Raw genomic sequence first — 27,625 nt, 5'->3', positions numbered from 1 at the left:
TGGGACTGACTCCTGCACAGGGTGTGACCAGCCTATTAATAAGTCTTCAGGGCAGGGGGCTGTGTTCTGGGACATGTAAATCAGCATGAGGTAGGCAGGCTGGGCACAGCTGCAGGGCTGGCTCATCTCAGAAGCTCAACACAGGTTATTCATCTCCAGGAGTCTCAGGACTGAGCAGGGTAGTACAAATTTGCCTGCAGAGAATTTGATTCTCCCTTGGGGTCATTTTTTTACAAAGATCATCTTTGAGATAATTGTCAAAATTTGAAATATTCTTAAGGGCTAAAAGTAGTGATGTGTTCTATGGTGTATGCTATTATTTAGAATATTCTTGTGTGTAGGAACACATAATAAAGTCTTAGAGGGTGGGGCTGTCCGGCCTTCAGTCTACTGTCAAATGGTTCTAGTTGTGTGTGTGGCAGGAAGTATTTTATTGCCGTACCTACAATTCTGAGTGTAAAAGTGTTTCTTTTTATAAAAAACCTAAAAAGAAAATGTATTGAGATGGTGCTAAACATATTTGAAGAGCATAGTCGAGTCCAAATCTTGTACTGCTCGTTGCACAATAGACAATAAGTTGAGAGACAATTTTGCGGCAAGGAAAGTGACTTTATTTCTGAAAGTTAGCAAGCCAAGAACATGTCAGCCGAGTGTTCTAAACAAGCATCTTAAGTTAATAGGATTTTAGAGTTATATTAAGGGAAGGGGGATGTGGAAGGGGGTTGAGATCTAGAGGTGACTGAAGATCGCAGACGTCTCTGTGGCAGTGAGGGTCCAAGTCAGTGTTGTGAAATCTCTTTGTCCTTCATCAGGTCACAATGTGCCCATAAATTTTTAACACAACATTGTTACTTGTATGAACATCCTCCTTATCTTCTCCTCAAGGATTGGTGTTGGGAAGGGACTATTATCATCCTTGCTTTAAAGTTAAACTATAAATAAATAATTTCCATGATTAACTTTGCCTATGTGTAGGAATGAGCAAAGGCTTGAGCTTGTGAGTTCAGAAGCAAGATGGAGTCAGTTGTTAGATTTTTCTCACTGTTAAGATGTTATATTTAGTTTATATAAGAAACCAAACATCTCATGATTCTAGCTTCTTTGGCTATCAGTTTAGATTACTATTGCCTTCTTGCTTATCATGTTGCTTATTTATTTCTCAAGGCTAGCTAGGTACCTGGAATTTCCCTTGAAGAGAATCAAGCTTTTCCTACATATTCATGTTGTTGAGGGGTTCATGGGCCCCTAAACGCAAGGGGTCCTGCTCTGCCTCACTTGTGAGAGTGGACTCACTCTTTCTTCTCTGCTCTTCTGCCATGCCAGGACAAGGCCTTCCTACCTTCTGAAGGACTCAGTGTTCATGGTACCATCATGAAAGCACACACACACACACATACACACACGCACACACACACAGAGAGAGAGAGAGAGAGAGAGAGAGAGAGATTTCTGTCCTGCCAGTGCCTCAGTCTTAGACTTCCTATCATCTGGAAATGTGAAAGAATAATTTTCTGTTATTTATCAATACCCAGTCTCAGGTATTCTGTTAGAGCAGCAGAAAACAGACTAACACATATAGCCCTCAACTGATGATAAGGAGTAGGAATAAATACCCCAACTCCCTCCCTTCTCGGATGGAATAGGCCAAAGACATTTTCCTTTTTCCTCATGTTTCCACACATGATTGAGCATCAGTCATCCTAAGAGGCTTTTTGAGGTACGTTGTACCGTCCATCTTCTATTCTCTGCCTCACTTTTCTCCTTCCCTCCCAGGGTAAATAAGCTGCCTGCATATAATTCCTTCTTGCTGGAGCACCCAGTTTAAGGCAGTGGACAAATCCCTGTACTTGGAGAGGGGTAATCTCTGGTCTGATTTTTTTTTTTATCACTTCTCCCTTTCTGATGCATAGGAAATTCAGGAAGCACTTAATTTTCCTTTATCAATCTCTCTTAGATTTGATTTATGCACTGATTCTTTTCTTCTGACTCACAAAATTTTAAAAATCCTCCAAAAATCATGAAGTCCACATCAGAGGCAGTGGAATAAATATCTCCCACTCTTAAAATTCACAGATCAGAAGGTCCTTAAGTTCCAAATTGTTTGCACCTCCCTTATGTCATATATCAGCCTTGTGATTTTTAATTCTACTTTCGGGGTGGACAGTTATGGGAATGGTAAGTGTTTTTAATACAGTAAATAATACCCACACTCCCAAAAATATCCATGTCCTAACATCTGGAACCTATGAATGTTATTTTATATGTCAACCTTATATGTCAAAAGGAACTTAACAGATGTGATTAAGTTAAAGACTTTGAGGTCAAGAGAGTATTCTGGATTATCTCAGTGAGACCAACATAATAACAAGGATATTAAGAATTCTTATAATAGGGAGGTAGAAGGATCACATTCAGAGAGGATATGGGGTAACAGAGGGGGATGCTGGAGTGATGGAGGAAGGGGTCATAGAGCCAGAAATATGAGGGCATCTTGAAGATGAAAAACAGTTCTCTCCACTGGAGGTTCCAGAAAGAACATAGAACTACTGACATCTTGATTTTAGCTCAATGAGACTTCTCCACTTCAGAACTACATGATAATAAATTTGTGTTGTGTGAAGACAGTAAGGTTGTGGAAACTTGTCACAGCAGCAACAGGGAACAAATACAAGAGGAAGGAATGTCTTTTATTTCTGAGTGCATGGTTGTCCTTGGTTCTCTCAAATATCCCCACCTTGCTATCATTTGGTGTCGATTTTGACAAGAGATGGAGAACATTCTATTGTGAGGGGAGATAACACCAGAATTTTTCTAAAGCAGAAAATCTCTTGGGTCAAATCCCTTGATTAGCTCTTGTATAGTCTGAGTATCTGAGAGCCTAGGGGTCAGCTCTCACAGCACATGAGAGGAACATAAATTGTTCGTTTTCATATTAGGAAGGCAAATTATATTTGGAAGACACAATGCGAGAGGGGAGGACTGAGTCAGAGAGACTGACTGGAAGAGAAAAACCTATGTGGAAGGGGCCAGGGGAATCAAGATGTGTCCCTGCTCCCAAATCTAAAATACAGTCAGCTTCAGTTTGTAATGGTTTTAAGAGAATTGTGTTTTGTGGAGAAAACTGCAGAAGGACTAGTGCTAGTGTAGGATTAGGGTCAGCATGGTGTGAGGCAGAAGAAGCAGGGAGCTGTAAATTCCACACTGTCTTTATGGTTTCTTTTTCCTTTTTATAGGCCATGGGCTCATCAATGGAATGAAGGTGGCCACCTGGAAGGAACATAATATGATCAGACAGTCCTGGGTTCCCATCTCAGCCCCTGCACTTGCTGACCATATCTTTGGTCAAATCACCCTTGAGTTCTAGACATTGATTTCCTCATCTGTGAAATGGAGAACTATGCATATCATGGAGTGTCCTGAGGGTTTAACAGATGATTCACCTTAATGGATATGTATGTGTGTCTGTATATACACACACATAGACACACCCAGTTCCCTTTTTATGCATCCTTGAATATCATTGAATTAAGAGACTATGTAAGATATTACTAGCCAGATGTCATTTTCAAATCAAATTCTTCAATATTCTACAACAAACAGATGCCCCATTAAAGACAGCGGAGTTTCATGTGCATTTTTTTCCACCATAAAAACTCCACTACTCTATTTATGTGTAGCATTTGAAAAATAAACATAATTATAATTGACTATAACACTTTTAGCCTGGCTTTTGCCTGAGGCTATTTGTGTTAGGGTCCACCCCTGGAATCTTAAGGCTGTGGTCACAGGTTGGAGTTCTAAGTCCTTTCTTTCCATAGCCACAGCCTTTCCCAGGACTCACTGCAGCCTCCTCCATGCCAGGAATCCAGACCAACCCTCTAACCACCCTCCCCAGAATCCATAACAAAATGCCTGGAAGCTTTTCTTTGCAAACCCTCCAATTGCAACCTCTGATAGGAACCCTGCAGCCACAGCAAAAGTCTGAGACACCAGGGCCTGAGAGCTGGGCCTGGGCTCTTGGGACTGCTGTTCTCAGCTGTGTCCTCACTGGTCCTGAGTGGCCAGGACCCTGATAGATCCAAAGAGGGAAGAACAGCAAATGTCCCCAGAGTCTTTACTTAGCCAGACTCTGTTACAGTTAGAAGAAAAAAGAGCACATGCTAAATAAATAAATATAAATTATGTGTATATATGTATGTATTTATAACATAAACTTTACATATTCAATATCTGTCTATATTTCAGATAAAAGTTGTATTGATACATTTATATACTATATATCTATATAGTATAACTAAATATAACGTGTATTTATATTTTAATATATATAACTTTAATTGTTGGTATAAGGTATGATTCTAAAGTTCAATGAATTAAGCATGAACACTGAAAACCAGCAATGGTGCAGCACCCCATGGCCCCTTTCCCTATACAGATCCTAAGAGTTAGGAAGCTCAGGACTTTCCCCATGTCCCTGCTGGGCCAAGCAGTAACCCTACCATTGCTGAGGACACTGAGTGACCCGAGGCAAGTCTGGGGAACACAGCGCTGCAGGAGCTGGGAAGTTCAGCAATGGGTCTAGAACTTTTTGTCCTCAGAGCTCAGTGTGGGGCTTTACTCCCCTGGGGGCTCCCATGAGAAAGCACAGCACACAGGGTTCTGTGGCTATGTGGTCACAGGATGAAACCACTCCACAGCCCACCCCCAGCTTCCCCTCTGACTGGAGCCACGTGGGATCTCTCTGCCCAGCTTTCAGCGCTCACGCAGCTGCCGGGACTCCATTCACATTGGACCATGAATCCCTCATGCACAAGCTTCTGGATATTCGCCATTTCATTTTCTGGTATTCAAGAGCTACAACTGGCTTACCATGACGTTTCCCCAAGGATTCCGGGTGTGGGGTCAGAACTACCAGCTCAACACTGGGCTGGGATGTGAGATAAACAAGGGTCACAACTCTGAAGACATGGATGTCTCCTGTCTGAAGTGAGGATGAGTTGGCCTCATAAACCTAGAGTAGGAGGTGGGAGAAAACACTCTGAAGTGCTCCATTCAGTGATACTGACAAGATGCACTGGAGATGCCGCGCAGAGGAGGTGGGAAGGAGATGTGAGGAGAAGGGGGCTTGCAATTTCAGTGCTGTCCCCAGCCCGTTCCCCCGAGAAAGCCCTAGACCCTCAGCAGCCCCCTAGACCTGCAACTGGGGAGAGGTTTGTGCTCATGTGGTGACAGGAGGAGTGGCACATGCTCCTGAAGACAGCTTGGCTGTTGATGGCCAGAGTGACATCTATCCAGGTCCATCGCCCCAACGGGGGCAGGCATGGTCTCTAGGGGGGGCAGCAGGAGCCAGCGGGGGCTCAGAGCCAGGCCTGGTTTCCAATGGAGCCAGGCTAGGATGCTGTTAATACTCTGACTGGCCCTGCAGGTGACAGTGACCTTCTCTCCTGGGAAACAGTGAGGGGAGCTGGAGACGGGGTCCACATAACGTCCACACTGGCATCTAAGTGGGGGAACAAACATGAACGTCTCCAAATATCAATACCCAGCAGGTAGCTCATTCAGTCTGATTAAATTACAATTAGAAAGCAAAACAGCCTGACAACTTCACCGTCAAGTAAGTGTTTCTGTTTAATGAAAACAAACTGAAGATGAAGCCTGAGTTCTCCCCCTTCACCAGACAAAACAGCAAGAGGAAGAGGAGCAAAGCTGGGTCCCCATGTCCATGAGGGCCTCCTGAGGCTGATCCTGCTCAGAGAGGGGATGGGTGCATTCCTCTGCTGGGGTTGCCACACCGAAATACCCTGGGCTGGATGACTCAAACCACATAATTTATTTCTAACAGTTTAGAATCCTGGAAAGTCCAAGATCAAAGTCCAGAAGGATTTGCTTTCTGGTGAGGACCCTCTCTCTGGTTTTCAGATGTCACTTCCTGTCCATGTTCCCGCATGGCCTTTCCTCAGTGCATGCCTAGAGGGTAGATGTGTAGGAGAGCTCTGTGGGGTCTCTTTTTATACAGACACTAAGCCTATTGATTCAGAGCTGCACTTTTATCACCTCTTTTAAACCTAATTACCTTCCTATAGGTTGTATCTCCAAATGCAGCCATGGTAGAGGTTAGAGATTCAAAAGATGATGAAATATCTATATTGATGATGCACAGTAGTCTAGCCTTTAGTCGTATGTTGACTACTACCTGCATGAAATGTAGCACAGTAGTACGATCATGGTTCACCGCAGCCTCCACCTCCTGTGTACAAGCGATCCTCATGCCTTAACCACCCAAGTAGCTGGGATTACAGGCATGCATCACCACGCCTGGCTAAATTTTGTATTTTTAGTAGTGACAGGGTTTCACCATGTTGGCCAGGTCGGTCTCAAACTCCTGGCCTCAAGCGATCCGCCCTCCTCAGCCTCCCAAAGTGCTGGGATTATAGGCCTGTGCCACCACGCTCAGTGAGGTACAAAATTTTAAATTTCATTTAATTCTAGTTCACATGTTTGTAGTTACTAGTGTTTACTAGTAGTGCCTATGTCTCATGGGACTGAGATTGAGACCATTGCTCAGGGATCACTGCATTCACCTCCCCCTTGATCAGTGAGCATGACTCTTCTGGGAAGCCCACAGAGCAGGACATCATTAATACTGGGGAAGATTTGTCCTCTGTTTCCAGTTGAAATTCCAGTGGCAACCCTGTAAGCCCCAGTCTCCAGCTTCCCCATCAGTGTCTTCAAGACAGAGGGTTCCATCACCGGATTGGAAGCAGCAGAATCCAGGGAAGTTTCCAAAGATCCACCCACATGCTTTGTCTACCTTGACCATGGTACAGTCCCAGCTTGGTGCCATGTAAGATGATACAGTTTTTTTGGGTTTTCTTGTTTTCATGTTTTTTTTTTTTTTTTTTTGAGACAGAGTCTCGCTCTTGTCCCCTAAGCTGGAGTGCTGTTGCGTGATCTTGGCTCACTGCAATCTCCGCCTCCTGGATTCAAGCGATTCCCCTGCCCCAGCCTGCTGAGTAGCTGGGATTACAGGCACCCGCCACCACAGCCGGCTAATTTTTGTATTTTTTTTTTTTTTTTTTTGAGGCGGAGTCTCGCTCTGTCGCCCAGGCTGGAGTGCAGTGGCCGGGTCTCAGCTCACTGCAAGCTCCGCCTCCCGGGTTCACGCCATTCTCCTGCCTCAGCCTCCGGAGTAGCTGGGACTACAGGCGCCCGCCACCTCGCCCGGCTAGTTTTTTGTATTTTTAGTAGAGACGGGGTTTCACCATGTTAGCCAGGATGGTCTCGATCTCCTGACCTTGTGATCCGCCCGTCTCGGCCTCCCAAAGTGCTGGGATTACAGGCTTGAGCCACCGCGCCCGGCCTAATTTTTGTATTTTTAGTAGAGATGGGAATTCGGCATGTTGGCCAGGCTGGTCTCGAACTCCTGACCTCAGGGATCCACCCACCTGACCTCCCAAAGTGCTGGAATTACAGGCAAAAGCCACCATGCCCGGCAGAGACGACACAGTTTTAGACAGTAATGACCAGCAATGTCATCAGAACACCAAAGCTGCTAACTTTTAAACAAAAAATGTGTCCCAGGACCAGTGGAAGGAAAAATCAAGTCTCCTCAATTATAGAGAAACTAAAAGAATTTTTTGTTAGCTGACCCATCATAAACGTAGCCAAAAGAAGCCCTAGAAAGATAAAACCAAAAATAAAAATAAAAAAAATCTTGAATCCTGTTGGAGAAAAAATACTATAAAAGACTAAAAGATGGATGAATACAATGATTTTCTGATTTATGTGTTATGATTGCAGCAAAGTTGTCACACTGTCTGATGTTGTTCCCCATGTCTGCAAAAGAATTCTTTTTTAAAAATCTGTTACAAATTGGGGAGAACGAAGGACACAAAGGAAGGTACAATTCTATTATTTGATGTGAATGATAAAATATTGACACCAACATACTGTGAGAAGCTATGCATGTAAAGGAAATACTGTAGCAACCAATTTAAAAATCACTATAAAAAGAAATACAAGAATAATTTTAAAAGCTATAAGTAAAATGAAAATGAAATTGTAAAAACATTCGAGTTACCTCCAGGAAGGCGGGGAAACAAAACAGAGAAACAAAAACATAAAGCAAAAAATACGGAGTTCAGACTTAAGCCTTAACATACCAATAATTACATTAAACATGCATATTATGAAATCTGAAAATAGACAGTGATGTGTGAATCAATAAGAAATTTTCCAACACTATGTTGTCTGACACACCAAACATAACAGTATATAAAACAATTTGAATATTTGGATATAAAAGGAATAAAAAATAAATACCATGCAAATATTTTTTAAAAAGAGGTTGCTATCATTAACATCAGATAAAGTAGACTACAGGGCCAAAGAAAGTTACCAGGGACTGAAAGGTATTTACACAATGAAAAAAAAAAAAAAGTCATTCCAAAAGAAGACAAAGTAATTCTAAATGTGTATGCACCAAGCAACAAAGCAACATAGTGCAATGCATGTGGCAAAAACTAAAAGAACATTTACCCTTGGAGACTTCAGTACCCCTTCTTAACCTCTGAGAGAACAAATAGAAAACAGGCAAGGATACAGAAGAACCCAACAATATCATCAATCCACAGGACCTGACTGACATTTATAGAATATTCCAATCCATAATAGAGGAAGTTCACATTTTTTGTTCCAGCTGCCCACAGAACATATTTCGTAACAGGATATATTCTGCCCACATAACACCTCAATGCAGTTAAAATAATTAAAATCATTGTAAATATATTGTCTGATTGCAGAGGAATCAAACTAGAAATCAATATTGAAAACAACATAAACTGATAATTTCCGAACATACAGAAACTAAACAACATAGTTCTTTCCATAGAACCAGTCTTTGCTATGCTTGGTGTTCACTATGACTTTTCTGTTTGCAGTTTTATTGTTGATTGCTGCTGTAATATTTCTTATTTTCTTCTTCTTCTCTCTTTTTTTTTTTTTGAGACTGTATGTCTCTCTGTCACTCACCCAGGCTGGAGTGCAGTGACTCGATCTCGGTTCAGGGCAGCCTCCATTTCCTGGGCCCAAGCGATTCTCCAGCCTCAGCTTCCTGAGTATCTGGAACTACAGGCATGAGCCACCAATGCCCCGCTAATTTTTTGTAGTATTTTTTGTAAAGATGGGAGTCTCGTCATGTTGCCCAACTGGTCTCGAGTTCCTGAGCTCGAAGCAACCCACCGGCCTCGGCTCCCACAAAGTGCTGGAATTACAGGCGTGAGGAACCATGCCTGGCCTGTTTTCATGCTTTTAATCTTTAGATTTAAATTGTTCTTCTTTATATAGTTTCATAAGGTGGAAGCTGAGACAATTTATTTTATACCTTCAGTTTTTATACACACGTATGCATGTGTTTATATATGTGCATACACATGCATATATATATATATGCATGTACACATGCACTATGTGCTTTTAATGTAAGTGGCATGGCTGCTCTTATATCCATTTTTTGTACTTAATACATGTGTTACTTTTTATTGCCAGATAACAAATACCACAGATTTGTCAGCTTAAGGCTACACTCTTTTATGATCTCACAGTTTCTGAGTCAGGATCTGCACATGGCCTCATTGTTTCTGTCCACAGGACTTCACAGGACTGTATTAAAGGCAGACTGGGCTGTGTTCTCACATGAAACTCACCTGAGAACACATGCACTTCAAAGTTCTTTCAGATTGTTGCAGAACTCATTTTCTTGCATCTCTATGACTTACGGGTTCAATTTCTTTTCTTTTTCTCTTTATTTCTTCTAAAAAAAAAAAACAACACGCGATACAAGTGCAGAACGTGCAGATTTGTTACAGGGGTATACGTGTGCCATGGTGGTTTCTGCACCTATTGACCCATCCTCTAAGTTCCCTCCCCTCACCTCCACCCTGCAACAGGCCCTGGTGTGTGTTCTTCCCCTCTGTGTGTCCATATGTTCTCATTGTTCAACTCCCTCTTGTGAGTGAGAACATGCAGTGTTTGGTTTTCTGTTCCTGTGTTAGTCTGCTCAGGGTGATGGTTTCCAGCTTCATCTATGCCCCTGCAAAGGACATAATCTCATTCCTTCCTATGACTGCATAGTATTCTATGGTATATATGTACTACATTTTCTTTATTCAGCCAATCATTGATGAGCGTTTGGGTTCGTTCCATGTGTGGCTCTTGGATGGAGTCTGCTCTCAACTGCTAGAGCTTGTGAATAATTTCCTGCCATGTGATGCTGACACAGGCAAGGCATACATGGCTGTTTGTTTGTTCAAGGCCAGTAAGTGTCTTTCTCCAGTCTGCCAAGGCTTATACAATACTATACAACACTGGCAAGACATCTCACCACTTTTACTGTACAACGTTGGTTAGAAGCAAGTCATAGGTCCTGCCTACTCTCTGTGGGGGTGGATTGTATGATAGTGTGATTCATCGGGGCGAGGGCCACCCTAGGGTGTTGTGGCTTCTTCAGCTTCCTCAAGTATCAGAGTACAAATACTGAGCGTGATATCTGTCCTACGTGTGCTGACATTGACTAGGCCTGAGACCTAATGGAAAGCCTGCAAAGCATACTTTATAAGAGATATTTTATTCTGACCTACCTTCGGTTGGTGTAGTATAATATTTGCAAAATACCTTAATATTTGTTTATACTAAATGTCTTCAAGATTCCTTAAAGATTCCTTTGAGATTCGTAAATATCGTAAGCTAATTCTCTCAAAATATATTCAAAATTTCATATTTAATCATGGGAAAACATTATTAGAGAGTCTATAAAACAGGATTTGGAGCAATAATGACAATAGACCACTGTGGCTGTCCAATGTTCGACTAAGTGAGACCATTTGCATGAGCAATAGAACAGGTTCTGGATGCTATGTACAGCTGTGAGCACCACTGGCCTGCTGCCTCCAGAAACATGGGCAGTGCCAGCGTTATTGCCATGGGTCTCAAATTATAATAAACATATACTTTTTATTGTTTGTTAATTTAAACTTGTATTACTTCTACCATTACATAACACCATAATTGATATTCCCTGTCCTGCATAAAAAACATTAGCGCACTCTGTTAAATGTATGTTTAAGGCATATTGTTCTATATATTAATTACTGGAATATGACAATCATATGTAGTATCAAGCATTACAAACTCTGACATGATCACCATCATTCCTTCAATTGTTGTATTATTTTCCTTCATTTTCAACATAGGTGTGATCTTGTCACATGCATTTGCTGACTTCTCAATGTGAATTTCTTCCAGTATAGTAACAAAGCCGGAATTCCCACATTGTAATTTAAAATTTTCAAAAAGTTCGCTTTCAGTTCTGACGCAGTAGGTCTTAGGTGAGAAACAAAAACAAATGCAGAAAAAGCAGAACAGAATAAATAATAACTTAAAAGCATCATGATTTTGATGACATAGGAGCGCTATAGAAGAAATGAAGAACAGATTACCTAAAATTCCATAGAAGAAATACACTTTTGCATTTGAGCTGATACTATTCTATCACTGTGTTCTTTAGTGAAATTTCTCAAATGTGAGTGTTGGGGGGACTTGGCCCAGGCAGAGGGATTCTCCTGGGGAAGACAATCCACCTGAGTTTGGCAGTTGCTTAGAGCTGCCTTAACAGAAAGGACAAGAGCTGAGTCCTTGACACCAGGCTGGATTTCTTGTGATATTTGCTGAGTTCTGGGTTAGATCTGGCTGGCAGCTGGATCTAAATGGTAGAGTGAAACCTCCCACCCACATCTCGTGGACTTCCCTTAAAAAGCAACACTGATTATCCTTTGTGCAGGTCTGAGACATGGGCCTTGAGCTCCTGTCACTGCATCTCCTGCTGATCTCCACGGCCCTAACTCAACCCTGGTTAATATCTTAATTGTTTTGATGTAAGGTGTCTTCTGAATTATCGGGTTTTTTTCTCATTTCATCCTCAGATATATGATATGGGAAAAATCAACTTTGGGAAGCTTACCTATTTCCTGCTGGGTTGACTTGAAGATGTGATAAGACCTAAGGTGTTTTTGCACACGAACTTCCATAACCCTCGAGTCACTAAAGTCCTAGAGCCTTGTGTGATACACAAGTTTCCCATAAGCTTGTAGTGACACCAAGGCACAGACCTGAAGGCCAGGCAGGAGTCTATTCAACATTGTGATTCTTTCCAAGAAATACTTACCAATTTCCATCTGGATTGGTAGCTCAACCTCAACCCTACCAGCATAGGGACCCCAACAGAATGAGAAATGGAGCTGGGTTTGCACCAACAGTTGACCTTTGCCGTGTGTTCTTCATGCTCATCTACATTGCCACAGTCCCAAATCCTAACATTCTTCTTTTTTATTAGGCAAAAAGTTGCCTTATATTATCTTATATTTTTCAAAATTCTGTTGAATATGCCATACAAACGCATGCCTTCTAATTCTTCCAGGCTTGGTTGACTATTTTCAAAATTCCGAAATCTCTCTTTTTATTTCAATCTGCCATTCCGGGGAGTGATCAAAGACATTGAACACATGACTTCTGTTTTTAAGTAGATTTAACAAAATCTATCTAGTAGCCATAAACTAGGAAAGTAAGCAGTTTTACTTGCGTACTCCCTGGTACAATTATATAAAATGCTGTTTCTGCCCCTTTACTGGAGATACATGCTAAGAAAAAGTGTAAGTGTGAAGTGGAGACAGAGAGAGGAAGTCTTTATGTCACTAAACCAATCCAGCCACATGTGCACCAGTAACTATTCAAAAAAAAATCAAATCCAAAAGGCATATTAGTTTTGGGTTTCCATGAACCAGCCTTATTTACAAAGCAGTGACACTGACTAGATCTATTTGACAAAAAATTGTAGGGATGACAGGAAGGATTAGCATGAACTTTCATTTAGCTTTCTCCACTGCCATGTGTGATTGTTCAGAGGGCACTTGGACTCCCTTCACTCTCATGTAGGTTCTGCCAGGCCAAGGCTGTTGCAGCTGATAGGGTTGGTGTAGCCCAGGTTCTCACAGTCCAGAGCAATTTGCTGCAGCCCATCCCCTGAGTCCTCCATCATCTTGCTCTATAATGCCTGCTCTCCAGACAAACAACATATGTGGGTGGCTGGGGTGGATGGTTGCGGCCACCCAACAGGAAGGTTTGTGTTCAGAACTATACCATTGTGGTAGGAACTTTTGTATCTTGTTGGCAGTAATAAACTCCAACATCCTGAGCCTCCACCGTGCTGATTTTCAGTGCAAAAATCTGTGCCTAACTTACTGCCACTGAATCTGTCTGGGACCCTAGAAAACTGGTTGGAAACTTCATAGATCAGGAGCTGTGGAGGCTGACCTGGCTTCTGCAGGTACCAATTCAAATAGATGTTTCCATTACTATATAGGAGGCCCTGACTAGACCTGCAGGAGATGGAGGCCAGCTCTCCAGGAGTAGTGGCCAGGGAGAGTGTAGCCTAGGTCATTGCAATATTCCAACTGGATCCTAAAATAATTAGGAGAAGTGCAAGGTTACATGTAATTATTAGGAGACATTTTTATTATTTCCCTTCAGTTACTTTTTCTCATGCTTAATCATTATTTTTGTGAGTGAAAATTTTGGTTCATATCTCAAAAACATCCAATTTCAAAAATAACCAAGATTTACGGAGCGTGCAGGAGTCTATAGAATTCTCTCACATCATCCCTTTCTTTCTATGTTAGAGCCTTCCCCAGAGCAAGGAAAGGTCCTTGCTCTTTCTGAAATCTTCCTCACTCTCACAAATCTAAACATTACATGCCCCATCCTAGAGGACAAGATGTGCACATCTAATACGTGGACAGGACACACATGAGAGGCACTGGGGCCCCCAGAGCTCACCCTTCCACCCTATTCTCCTCTCTCATCTCCTTCTGTCCTTACCAGGGACCTGGAGTATTAGCAGCCCCAGGAGCTGAGCAGGGAGCTTCATTGTGAGGTGACCTGAGGTGTCCTGATCAGGTCAAGGCAAGGTAAGAGCTGAGCTTTTATCTCAGACTCACAAAGGAAGGTCCTCCCTAGGGGACAATATGCAAATTTCCTGGTGAGTGCAGTGGGATGGAAAAAGTCAAGGGAAAAGGGGAGTACATCTTGCATGAACGAAGTGACATAAAATATACTCTATGTTTAGAGGGTAACTAATAAAGATAAAGTTGCTGTTGTCCGAGTGACAGAAGTGTCATATTTAAATTTTTTCTTTCATTTTATCTATCAAATTTCTATTGATTTTGTACTTTCTAAAACACATTTTACACATCTAATAAGTTGAGTTTCATCAGTATTTGGCTATTCTTAATTTTTTATGCTTAAGAGTCTGGGTTTTATCTTTTGTCATTTTTATTAATAGAGATAAAACACAGAGTATAGGGGACAAATCTTTAATGTGCAATTGAATAAAGTTTACGTATATTTACTGTCCAGATAGAGCTATACAAACTCAAATTATCCTGATGCTTCCCTCATGCACCATCTTAGTCAACTGCTCCTTGCATCCCAACCGTGGTAATTGTCATTCTAATATCTGTCACAGTAGTTTTAAGTTGTTCTTGGCTTTAACCTCACATAAATTGAAGGAAAAGATTTTTTGTTTGCTGTTGTTTTTGTGTATTTTCAATATTCTTTCTTGCCCCTTACTATTTTTGAAAACTTTGTTCCTGCTTGTGGACTTCAGCTGCTTTCTGCTGTCATTACCTGAGGTTATGAAGGATTTCCTCTTGAATATCTTCCAGGCATATCTGCTATTAATGAGTCCATCCTTATTTACCAAGGAATATTTTTAATTTGCTTTTATTTTTGAAGGATATTTTCACTGGAAATAGAATTCTTGGTTGTCCTTTCTCGCCACCCCTTCATTTAGTTATATCATTTTACTCTCTTCTAGCCTTTGTTGGTCATAACGAAAAGTTAACCAAAGGGTTTATTACTGTTTCTCTGTGTATAGTGACTCAGTTTTTCACAGGGAATCTTGATGCATACAAAATTTTCTCTGTCTTTCAACATTTTAACTACAATGTGTTTCATTATGAATCTCATAGTGTTTATCCTGAACAGGTGTCATTGTCTTATTTTTGTATAGATTAATGTCTTATTATTATTTTTGAAAAGATTTTGCAACTTTTCTTTTCAGATTTTATTTTTTTTAGATACTTTCTCTCTGTCTTTAACTTTGTGATTCCCATTACATATTTTTGGTGTTCTTCAGATTGATCTATAAATCTATGAGGTCTTAAACATTTTTCTTTAAATTTGTTTCCTTCTTTGGATTAATTTTGAGTGTTGTTTTTATTTCATCAGTTTTTCTGCAATCTTAAACCGCTGTTAGATATAGCTAGAGAATTTTAAAATAGGATTATTATACTTTTCATTTCTAGATTTACCACTTGATCCATTGTCATAGCTTCTATTTATCTATGGAAAGTCCCTACTTGTTGAGTCATTGTCTTTATATTTGTCTTTTAAAGTCTTGGAACATAGTCTTAAAATAATAATTTGAACATTTTTTAAATAACTTTTAAAATCTTTGCTAAAGCCAGTATTTAAAATGAGTCAGTGGCAGGATCCACAGACTGTTTTTATAGTTGACTTACATTGTTCACTTCATGTAGGTCCCACTTTTCTGGTTCTTTGCAGTATTTTTTTTTTTTTTTTAATTTAAAACTGCACATTATAGACAGACTACTCTTGAACATCTCTCTGGATTCTATTTCATTTTTCTGAGCATTAATGAGTTTATTTTTAGTACCTTACCTGGACTTATGTAGAAGAATGTAAATTGCTCTTTGGCATTTGCCTATTAATGTATTTGCTCATTTTTTGTTCTGAACTTCAATATTTAATTTGGATTTCTAAGAGCTGCCGATGTATTTTCATAGCTTGGTAGTAGTCACCAATGATTCGGGCAGAAATTTTGCTCAAGTAACTTGAGCTCATAAATATACTTTCTGCGAATCTGTCTGTGTGTGATTTAAGGAACACAGGCAAACTGCAGCCAATCCTTATCTCCCACTTTTCACTTCTCACTGGGCCCACTTAAATCCCTGTTATTCATGTCTGCAGCTCTTAAGTCACCAGAAATGAGTGTAGATATTATTTTAGCAATTCTATGAGTCTGTCATTTCCAGGAATCCTCTCTTAACTTTCAGGTGGTGTACCACTTGCCCTAACCAGGGCCATAATCTTGGACTGGCAAAGCCGTGGGCTTTTTCTGTTTATTTCCTACAGAGTCCATCACATTTAGCTGGAAATGCTGAAGCATCTTGCTCTAGAACCCGCTACCCGCAACTGAAGTCTGATCTTAGGCTGCTAGTTTCTGCTGCCGTCCATATATTAGCAAAACTCTAGTTCTGCAATTCATGCTGACTGAAGTGGGGTGGAAAGGCGCAGTCTTAGGCAAAATCCACAGACTTTTCCTGTCCTTACTCACAGTACTGGCATTTTTATAAAAAGTACACAGTTCTCTTTTTTTTTTTTTTTTTTTTTGAGACGGAGTCTCGCTGTGTCGCCCAGGCTGGAGTACAGTGGCCGGATCTCAGCTCACCGCAAGCCCCGCCTCCCGGGTTTACGCCATTCTCCTGCCTCAACCTCCCGAGTAGCTGGGACTACAGGCGCCCGCCACCTCGCCCGGCTAGTTTTTTGTATTTTTTAGTAGAGACGGGGTTTCACCGTGTTAGCCAGGATGGTCTCGATCTCCTGACCTCGTGATCCGCCCGTCTCGGCCTCCCAAAGTGCTGGGATTACAGGCTTGAGCCACCGCGCCCGGCCAGTTCTCATTTTTTTAATGTTTTGTCGATTTTCAGAGTGCTGACATATTTTGAACTTTTTTTAAGCTTTATACTTATATTTATGTTTGTTGTTTATTTTTGCTGGGAGGATTTAATTAACTCTTTGTGACACCATAAACAGATATCTTCATTAAACCAAATTTAAATGAACATAATAGTCACACTGAAAGAGAATGGCGGTATGAACAAACATAAACCATTTCGAAGTTGAGAATTTGAACTCAATGCCCTCACTTTTAAAGAGAAAGAAAGCTCTTAACAATATAGAACTCTAATTCCTAGATTTTGCATTCTCAGAGGAATGCACTATCAATTTGTAAAACACCTTATGCATATTCTAGAATTGAGCAAATAAGTGAATATACTCTACATAGTGGGAGCCAGGGTGCTCTATAACAGAAAAGAGAAACACAGATAGTGAAAGGTGGAAAATATGATGAATTGTATGAAGTTGTTTAATAAGAATCCATGCTGTTTTCTTAGTTATTTTTATTTATATATTTTGATTAATTTTGAAATGCTTCTAGGCTTAAAATTTGAATACTATCATAAAGATTATTGCCATATATTCTTTCTTCAACTTCTTCATATGTCAACATCAAGCATATTGTAGTATAAATATCAAAACTAGAAAGTTAACATAGATACAATGCTATTAGTTAAGTAATTTGCAATCCTATTTGGATTTCACTGATTTTCCAGTCATATCCTTTTTAGGTCCAGGATAAAATCCAGTATCTCATTAGTTATTTAATTGTTCTGTCCTTAGTATTCCCCAGTTTCTCAGTTTTATTTGTCTTTCATGATCTTGAAACTTTTGAAGTGTACTGGCCAATTACTTTGGAGAATGTGCCTCTAACTGGTTTTATCAGATGTCTTATATTGATTAAATTCACATCTTTCATTTTTAGAGAAAATATTACAGATGGGATGTATCCTCAATGCATCATATCAGAAGCCATATAATGTCAACATGTTTTATTGTTGGTAATGATTAGTGAATATAAGCAGAAACACTTGTTGGGAAGGAAGTTTTAAACAAAGCTAAGACAACTGCTTCAATCACTCTTTGGTGATTTGATGACTTTTTTAAAAGGAATAATCTATTCCTGTTTCAACCTGTTTTAACTTTTGATTATATTTGGTCATTTGATGACTTTTTTAAAAGGAATAATCTATTCCTGTTTCAACCTGTTTTAACTTTTGTTTTTAAGGCTTAAACCATTTAAAGTTTACTGCACAATAGAGAATATTGAAGAATTTTTTTTTACTTTTTTGAGACAGGGTCTTACTTCATTCCCCAGACTGGAGTGCAGTGGTGTGATCACAGCTCACCACAGCTTCATCCTCCCGGGTTCAAGCAATCCTCTCACCTCAGCCTTCCAACTATCTGTGACCACAGGTACAAGCCACCAGGCCTGGCCATATATTTTATTTTTTGTTGACATATGGTTTTGCTATGCTGCCCAAGATGGTCTTGAACTCCTGGATGCAAGTGATCCTCCTATCTCAGTCTCCCAAAATGCTGGGATTACAGCCGTGAGCCAACAAACCTGGCAATAAATAAACTAGTTCACTTTTAAATGGCAAATATTTCTGCCATCTGCCACTGAAGTGTTGGTAGCCTGGAGATAGCAAAAGAGGCAATTATTAAAACATGATATTATCTACAAGTGTACAGTTGTTAAAAACTCAACAATTTAGATAAATAAATAGAATTTTCTACATGTAGAATTTTGTAGACATCAAATGGACAGGTATAGCTTACACTGAGCTACTTCTCCTGAGGAGATTGAGGCACCATCTGTGCCATATCAGGATGTATATAGTTCAGACACTATTTCTGGAAATATGAGATTCAGGTCCTTCAGTTAAAGAATGTGTGGTTACATATGCCTGACAATCATTTCTAAAAACAGGTACTTTTCCAATTTTTCCATTTATGATGTAGTTGACTAATGAATGGAATTGTGCCTTTGGATGATTGTGAAAGGTAAAAAAAAAATTAGAATAAAATAGAGACTTTGGGATATACCTAGAGAAAATATCAGAGAAGAGTCAATCAGACTTTACAGGATATAGTTAACATGACCTCAGCTTTTGGAGAAAAAAGGCTTTAGAAGAAAAATGTTTGATAAAGTCACACATGGCTTATTTTAAAAAATCAAATGTACACAACTTGAAAACTTTTGCCAGAAAAAATAGATGGCTTTTTAAAAAGGTGAAGTGACACTTCAGTTTACCAAATCACTCTTATTCATGCATTTTCACTTAGCTCTTTGTGTGTGTGTGTGTGTGTGTGTGTGCGCGCGTGCTCCCTGTAGGTCTGAGGTCTTAGAAGGGCCTGAGCTTAAAAGAGTTTGTTTTCACAGCAATTCAGCAAATAAGAGAATAAACTACATTGAATAAACTACATCATTAGCATAGAAGCATGTCAAAAAAACCTTGAGATTAAGTTCTGAGTTACTGCACAAATATTAGATAGAGAAAAGATGTAAAAGATGGAATAAGGATTACATTAAAAAGAGCGACAGTGGCTGGGCATGGTGGCTCACGCCTGTAATCCCAGCACTTTGGGAGGTCGAGGCAGGCGGATCACGAGGTCAGGAGATCCAGACCATCCTGGCTAATACGGTGAAACCCCATCTCTACTAAAAATACAAAAAATTAGCTGGGTGTGGTGGTGGGCGCCTGTAGTCCCAGCTACTCGGGAGGCTGAGGCAGGCAGAAGAATGACGTGAACCCGGGAGGCAGAGCTTGCAGTGAGCCTAGATCACACCACTGCACTCCGGCCTGGGTGAGAGAGAGAGACTCCGTCTCAAAAAAAAAAAAAAAAAAAAAAGCGACAGCAATACGATATTTAAATATTTCGTGGGTTAACATTTTGATAATGGATGTTGAGAAGAAAGGCATTGGACAGATATGGGTGGGCATGAATAAAGGTCTGAGCATGTTAGCATAGAACAATACCAAATCATTAGGAGTTTAAGAGTTGTTAGCTAGTTGTTAGTTGTAGTGAAACACCCTATTCTATCATCTAATGGGCTGTAGATGAAATTAACTTGAACTGAATTTAATACTTTTACCCATAAGTTTCTGTAAAGTTAGTCGAGTTATGAAAATGATGATAATTATGGTGTTAAGTATTATAGCAATAAGACCATCAAAATTTATAGAAGCATGTATTATATGTTGGATACTGTTCTAAGTGCTTTACCATATTTAAATTGTAAGTAGATCTATAAGGTAGAACCTATTATTGTCACAGTATCGCAAATTTGGAAACTGAGGCAACAGAAGATTAAGTAACTTTACTAATGCCATACAAACTGTAAGCATTAAAGTTCTCTCTGCAACCCCAAAGGCTTGACTTCAGGGCCTGCCAAGATAAGATGTGGACTGTTGCATGGGTGTTTTCTGGCTGTGCATGAAGCTCTAATTCCAGAATGGATGAATATTCCATTGGAATTTGGAGTACCATTAATAAAACTGCTTCCTTGAGACCTAGAGAAAGGCTGGGAAAGCAAAATAGTTTAACTGCTTGAAGGAAAGGAACAGATTTATAGTAAATGAGATTCAGGAACATGAACAGAGTTTCTCAAAACTATTAAGGAGAAGAGGTCCCGAGTCTGGGTTGATGAAAATATTGTGCAGAATGAGTGGTATGGAACTTTAAAAATCACTCAAGGAGTTGCTACCTGCCTGCTTGGACAGCACCATTATCTGTCTTCAGGGAGTGGATATTGGTACTCTGAAGGGTCAGAGTCTGAGTCCTGCTCATCTGTGCAATTGTGACATCCTTGCACCTGCAGTGCTGGGGTTACTTGAGTGTTACTCTTTGAGGATGCTTCAGGACCCTCAGGAGAGATCACTAAGCAGGAAGTGAAAACTATACTTAGAAGATAAAGTTCTGATCAACTCTCATTCCAACCAGATTCTGCCATGCATCAAGGGAGACAGACAATCAGGCACATGTGGGGTAGAAGGAGCAAAGTGGGACCATAGGCTTCTATTTTATTTCTTACAGTCTCATGCCAGGCACCATCTCATTTAGTCCAGGTGATTGGTGAGACAGGAGGACACAAGGATACAATTCTGTGGTCAAGAACAGAAATTGTACACTCAGGCTGAGCTAATAGCCTTTTCTGATTTGACCACCTGGGTAAAAGGTAACAAATATAATATCAAAACATCCACTTATATAGATAGATATATTTTATCAAAATTGATGGTCCTAATATGAATAATTGGTAATCTATTGATAAATATTTTGAGAAGAAACTAAAACTAGTATTTGATTAAAAACTGGGAAAATTTCCTCATTTATGAAAAAATGTATGTAAAAGTATATGACATTTCAAAACTCAGTGGCTAATACCACTAACCCTTTATTTTCTTGTTCATGTTAACAATTATCTGACTGATCAAAGAAGGGCTTAGCAGGGTGGTTCTGCTGCAGGACACTTGTGAAAAAGCAGAGTATCATGCAATCCATCTAAGGTGCATCTGCTACTTTGCGTTTGTCACACGCTCAGAGTGATGCTGAGGATGTGGCTGAAATCTGGACAAATTTTAAGTGGCAAAGTGTTGTCACATTAAGGAAAAATACACTATGTGAACAAGTTGGTTTTCTTGTTTGGTTTTTCAAGGAAAGATTTTCATTTGTTTGTCAAAAGATTGCTATGTATTCTAAGAAAGTTTCTCATTTTTCTTTTTACTTTATGACTAAATGAAATTAGCTTGCAATGATCCCAGACTTGCTAATAGTACATGGAAGCACATGCCAGGGTATTCTGGGGCCATTGCATACCCCCAAAATTTTGAGATTTGGGAGAATATTAACCTTACTTGGCTATCAGATCTCAACTCCCCATTATTATAGGCATTTCCAGAAGTACATCTCCCAAAACCCGTTTTCCCTTTATGGTGTCTTGTAGAGTTGCTCAATGAGATGTCCTCTCATGATATTTAAAAGTCAGAAAAGGATGATTCAATATTCATTGACATCTGCAGGTAGGCCCTTGGACTGAATTGAGAACGGGAAAATCACATGGAAAGGTGCTGCAGGCAGCCAAGAACATCAGCATCCTCAAATCTAGACTTCCTAGACAGGTCCAAGGACCACATGTAAGGCAGCCCAGACCTTCATGGTTAGATGCACTCTGGCTTCTGATGGACCATCAGAGATTCCCCTGTTTCAAGCATCAGCTTCCTTGATAACCATAACCCCAGGCTTGTATTTTGAATTATAATTCCCTGTTTATAATTACAGGTATTTTTCTTGGAATATGCAGAGCATCTTAATCTTTTGATGTATGAACACTGATTGAGGCCATAAAATGGATTCCCCAGGTATCATCATTGCTTTCCTTTATTAAGTCAGGAGAGACATTGCCTAGTCTCTGCTGCTGGGCTGACATGGAAGAAAGAGTTAGAATGCAGAGAGCCTCCCTGGCCCCTCTTACCAAAACCTTCAAACCTTGGCTGCATCTGAGAAATGCTTTCAGCAGATGAAAGTACCAGGAGGAGCGGCTGGGGTAGCCCAGCCTCACATATCGACTTCCCTAAGGGGTTTTTGTTCTGGCTTATAACAGCGTGGGAGGGTAGCTGTATTCCTGTTGACAGTAATAAGCTGCAAAATCTTCCAGCTCCAGGCTGCTGATGGTGAGAGAATAATCTGCCCCAGATCCACTGCCACTGAACCGCGATGGGACCCCGGTGTGCAGGTTGGTTGCATCATAGATCAGGAGCGTAGGGGATTTCCCTGGTTTCTGCTGATACCAGGCTAAATCATTGCTAATGCTCTGACTTGCCTGGCAAGTGATGGTGACTCTGTCTCCTACAGATGCAGACAGGAAGGATGGAGCCTGGATCATCTGGATGTCACACCTGACCCCTGAAATTGGAAACATTTAAGACAATTTACACACTTAATCATGTTATAAGAAGACATCCCTGAAGACCCAGACAGTACTGATCACACTGGGCCAAATAAATTCCTAGTGGTCTTCTTTCTTACCCAAGAGCCAGAGAAGCAGGAACCCCAGGAGCTGAGCGGGAACCCTCATGTCCATGCTGTGTCCTGACTGGGTCTGACTCCTGCACAGGGTGTGACCAGCCTAGCAATAAGTCTTCAGGGCAGGGGGCTGTGCTCTGGGAACATGAAAATCAGCAGGGGGTAGCTCATCTCAGTAACTCAGCACAGGCTCAGTGTCCCCAGGTGTTTGAGGGGCATACCACGGCAGCGGAGATTTGTCTGCGGAGAATATATTTCTCCAAGATGGACATTTTGTTACCAAGTAATTTATTGGGCATCTGTTTCCAAACCTTGAAGCAGTTGTGAGAACTACATGGAGTCATGCATTTTAAAATTGTATTGGGGGTAACTAGGAAAATATGTCTTTGTGTGTGTGTGTGTGTGCATGCATGTGGTTTATTGAATAAAGTCTTAGAGGGTGGAACTATCAGTTCTTCAACATGCTGTGAAGTTATTTCAGTTGTGGGAAGGAATACTTTGTGATATACTACATTTTTATAAGTGTGAAATTAATTTTTTAATAAAAATTATCATAAGCATGTTAGATGTTCTCAAAATAATTTTGTGATATCCCTAAGTCATTGTAATTACCAGTATTAGGTCAAGCAATTCACTGCAGATATGCAAAGATGGTACCATGATTCTTCAATGCATGCACCATTTACAGACACACCGTTATTCAGAGCTGTAGGTCTTTTTAATACTCAGAGACTAGCTGCACCTTATTCTTGGTTTGGTGAGCCCCATATTCTGCCTTCTTTTTGCCCCTGGTTAAGATTTCTCACAGTTCATCAGCATGAAGGATGAATAGTGATGGGAAATCTGATTACTTTAAAAAAATCTGTTTCTCTCTCTAATGTGGGAGACTGGATTCCGATAAACTGAAAATGTGGATCAATCCAGGCTCCAATGATACCTGGTCTCCAAAGCAGGAAGACCAATATCATATTCCCCTAGTAATCCTCTGAGCTCTACTCCCTACTAGCATGTTCCTGGGAACTCAGGAACAGTTCTCCTAGAGCCTGGCTTTCTGGAGAGCAGGTGAAGGGGAGGCACTGGGGAAAGGCCAGGTCATTGAGCTGTTGGGTGTATGTTCCTGCTGTGCACCATCAATGCCACTTTCCTCTTTTACACTTAAGCAATGAATGGGGACATCATCCTGACCCGGATTCCAGTCTCTGTGTTGGGATCTGTAGAGGGGGAGAGTCTTCATCTCCTGGCAAACCACTGCTTATGTATATGAAAAAGTATTTTAGATTCTAATAAAACTGGACAAAGATTTAAACTCCGATTTCTCACGTATCTAACTTGGCCCTGAGTGTCTCAGCCTGGTTCAGCAACAGAGGGAGTGGAACAAATTGCATCCGCATCAGTAGACTGGAGCCTGAGGACTCCAGAGAGCATTTGCATGCAGGACTAGGGGTGGCCAAATCACAACAGTCTAGCCTGTGCACAGTCCTCCTGTGGCCTTTCTTGAGCCTGAATTTTTAGAGAAACTTGCTTACATCCAACTTGCCAGGATCCAATTTCAGAGAGACACAGTTTTAGATGTAAGTTCACATCTTTTTTTTTTTCCCCTGCGTGGGTGTGCTGGACTGATGGAGGAAGTAGTTATGGAGCCAGGAATACGGGGCCATCTTGAAGATCATATGAACAAAATCAGAGGCATTGCACTACCTGACTTCAAACTATATACTACAAAGCTACAGTAATCAAAATTGCATGGTTCTGGTCAAAAATAGGCACATAAATCAATGTAACAGATTAGAGAACCCAGACTTAAAGCTGCACATTATAATCATCTGATCTTGACAATGTTGACAAAAGGTAGCAATCGAGAAAAGGCTCCCTATTTGGTAAATGGTGCTAGCATAACTGGCCAGCCATATACAGAAGATTGAATCTGGACTCCTTCCTTTCACCATATACAAAAATCAACTTACTATGAATTAAAGACTTAAATGTAAAACCTGAAACTTCAAAAACACTAGAAGAAGAATCTAAGAAATACCATTCTAGACAAAGGCCATTGTAAAAATTTAATGACGAAAACTCCAAAAGCAACTGCAACAAAAACAAAAATTGATAAATGGGACCTAATTAAACTAAACAGCTTCTGCACAAGCTAAAGAAACTATAAACAGAGTCAACAGACAACCTACAGAATGAGAGAAAATATCTGTAAACTCTGTAAACTACGCAACCTACAAAGACCTAATAAATAAATGTTTTAATAAAAAAGTTTGTATTTACCTTCTGCTGATGCTTCCTCCATACACCTTCCTATTCAGTAACTGCTTCCCCATCTCAACCAAGGTAATTGTCATTCTGACGTCGAACACAGTAATTTGTGTTTTTATGTCTTTAATGCCATATAAATTGAATTGTGTGTTTTTTTCTAGCTTTATTCTTATTGTTTACTACTTTTGAGTCCTTCATGATGGCCTGTGGGCTCAAAATCCTGCCTGTTGTAATTTTCTGTGATTCTGAAAGATTTCCTCTTGAATTTCTTATAAGGCATAGCTGCTATTAATGAATTCATTCTGTTTATCAAGGAATATTTTCAGTTCTGAAGAATATTTTCACCAGAAACAAAATTGCTGGTTGTCCTCTTTTATTTCCTTTTACTATTTAAATATGTCATTCCAATGTCTTCTAGCCTCCTTCAGTCCTAATGAAAACTTAGTCAATGGCATTATTATTGTGTCATATGTAGAGTCAGCTTTTAGTCCTGACACATTCATGAATTTCTCTTTGTCTTCCAACATTTTTAAGTATAATGTATTTTGTTATTAATCTCATGTTATATCCTAAAAGGATTTCATTGAATTTCTTTCATCTATAGATTAAATTACCTTTGTGGTTCATTATTTTTAAAAAGCTGTTGTCATTACTATTCCAAGTATTTTTTTCACTTTCTCTCTCTCTGTTTTCTTTGTGACTCCCTTTACACACTTGTTGGTATCTTTCAACCTGAGCTATAATTCTGTCAAGTCTTGCACATTTTTTCTTAAACCCCTTTCTGTATTTAGATTCAATAATTTCAGTACATCTATTTTTAAGTTCATTGAATCTTTTGCCATCTTAAACTGATGTTGGACTTATCTAATATATTTTTCAGTTGAGTTATTGTCCTTTTTGTTTCTAGAATTCCCACTTGATTCTTTTCCATAGTTTCTATTTTTTAAGAGTTTCCATTTGCTGAGTCATTGTCTTTATACTTCTTTATGTCTTTAAAACTATGTGATCATAGTTTTAAGAATAATTATTTAAACATCTATATAACAACTGCTTTGTAGTCTTTGCTAAAGCTGATATTTAGGACAAGTCAGAATCAGCTTTCATTGACTGTGTTTTCTTGCTACAGTTGTTTTGTTTTGCTCCCTCAATATTGATCATACTTTTCTGTTTCTTTGCAGGATTTTTTTAATGGAAAACTGTACATTTTAGATAATATATTCCTGTACCTCTATCAGGAATATATTCTATTTTTCTTAAAATTTGTGAGTTTCTTTATAGTTACTTCCCTGAACTTACAGTAAGTCCCTAATTCATGGCGGTTGGACTTAAAATGTTTTGACTTTACATTAGTGTGAAAAGCTTGTATTCAGTAGAAACAGTGCTTCCAGTACTGGTACAACTACTCTGTTTTTCACTTTCATATAATATTCAACGAACTACCTTACAATAAATTATAATAAATTACTGGTGGTGATAAATGAAAGTGACCAGTGAAATCCCTTTTGGAAGGAAGGCTTGGACAAAGCTAAGACAGCTGTTCCTATCACTCTTCCTACTTGGTCATTCACTGACTTTCTTAGCTTTGGAATTTATTAAAACAGGGTACTTCTCTGCGAATGAACAGCTCTTACTGAGTCAACTGTTGGATAAATAAATATAATTTTCTACCATTTACAATATTGTAGAAATCAAATGGATACCTGCACCATGCACTGAGCTGCGTTTACTGGGGAGACTGAGAATTATTGATGCCATGTTAAGAATCACACTGTGAGAAACTAATTCTGGAAATGTGAGATTCTGGTGGCACAGTTGAAGAGGATTTGGCTATATGTGCATAGTAATTATTTCCAAAAATATACATGTTTGCAAATTTTTAAACTTCTGATCTCACCATCACCCTACTGTCACCCACATTATATTCCAGGCATTCAGGCACTGTAAGTTCTCATTTTGGTGTTTCTTCAGGTTCACGGTGGCTGTTCTACACCCTTGACATTTCCACATAATATTTAGATTAGCTTCTTAATATAAATTTGAGTATACTTTAGGATTTTGATTTTTCTTATACGTAATAAATGTTTTAATCTTTGAAGAACTGACATTTTTATAATACTGAGACATTCAGTCTTTGAGCATAATATGAATTTCTATTTACTTAGGTTTTCTTTTATTTTTCAAAATAATATTCTGGAGACATCAGTGTATTTTTAGTCTACTTTTTCTAAATAATTGATACTTTGATGTTTTTGTAAATGGTGTGTTTGTTTTATAATGTTAATTTTCAGCATGTTTTTCAGTTATACAGAAATAAAATAGATTTTTGAATCTATGAATTAATAAGTTGATCTTGAATCTAATGATTTTCTATTTCTCGTATCAATTTTAATAGTTTCTCTGTAGACAAATTTGCATTCTATCTGCACACAATCCCTCATCAGTGAATTATGACAGCTTTAATTCTTCTTTTCCAATTTTGATTATTTTTGTTGCTATTGTTGTTGCCTTATGGCTCTGGTTG

General features: G+C 39.5%; 1 protein-coding gene and 1 gene segment (V, D, J or C); both read right to left on the bottom strand.

Annotated features, from left to right (window-relative positions):
- Positions 1-27,625, bottom strand: part of LOC102116898 (immunoglobulin kappa variable 2-30) — a 970,872-nt gene that overhangs the window by 777,615 nt on the left and 165,632 nt on the right. The gene's annotated exons all lie outside the window — the stretch shown is intronic.
- LOC102145068 (immunoglobulin kappa variable 1-39-like) lies at positions 22,412-22,927 on the bottom strand. The segment is given in 2 exon segments: positions 22,412-22,722; positions 22,846-22,927. Coding segments are annotated over 2 exon segments (366 nt in total).

This window comes from Macaca fascicularis, chromosome 13 (assembly GCF_037993035.2).
Source record: "Macaca fascicularis isolate 582-1 chromosome 13, T2T-MFA8v1.1".
Taxonomy (NCBI): domain Eukaryota; kingdom Metazoa; phylum Chordata; class Mammalia; order Primates; family Cercopithecidae; genus Macaca; species Macaca fascicularis.
Note: the sequence above shows the minus strand (reverse complement) of the source record. Positions and strands in the feature narration are given on the sequence as shown.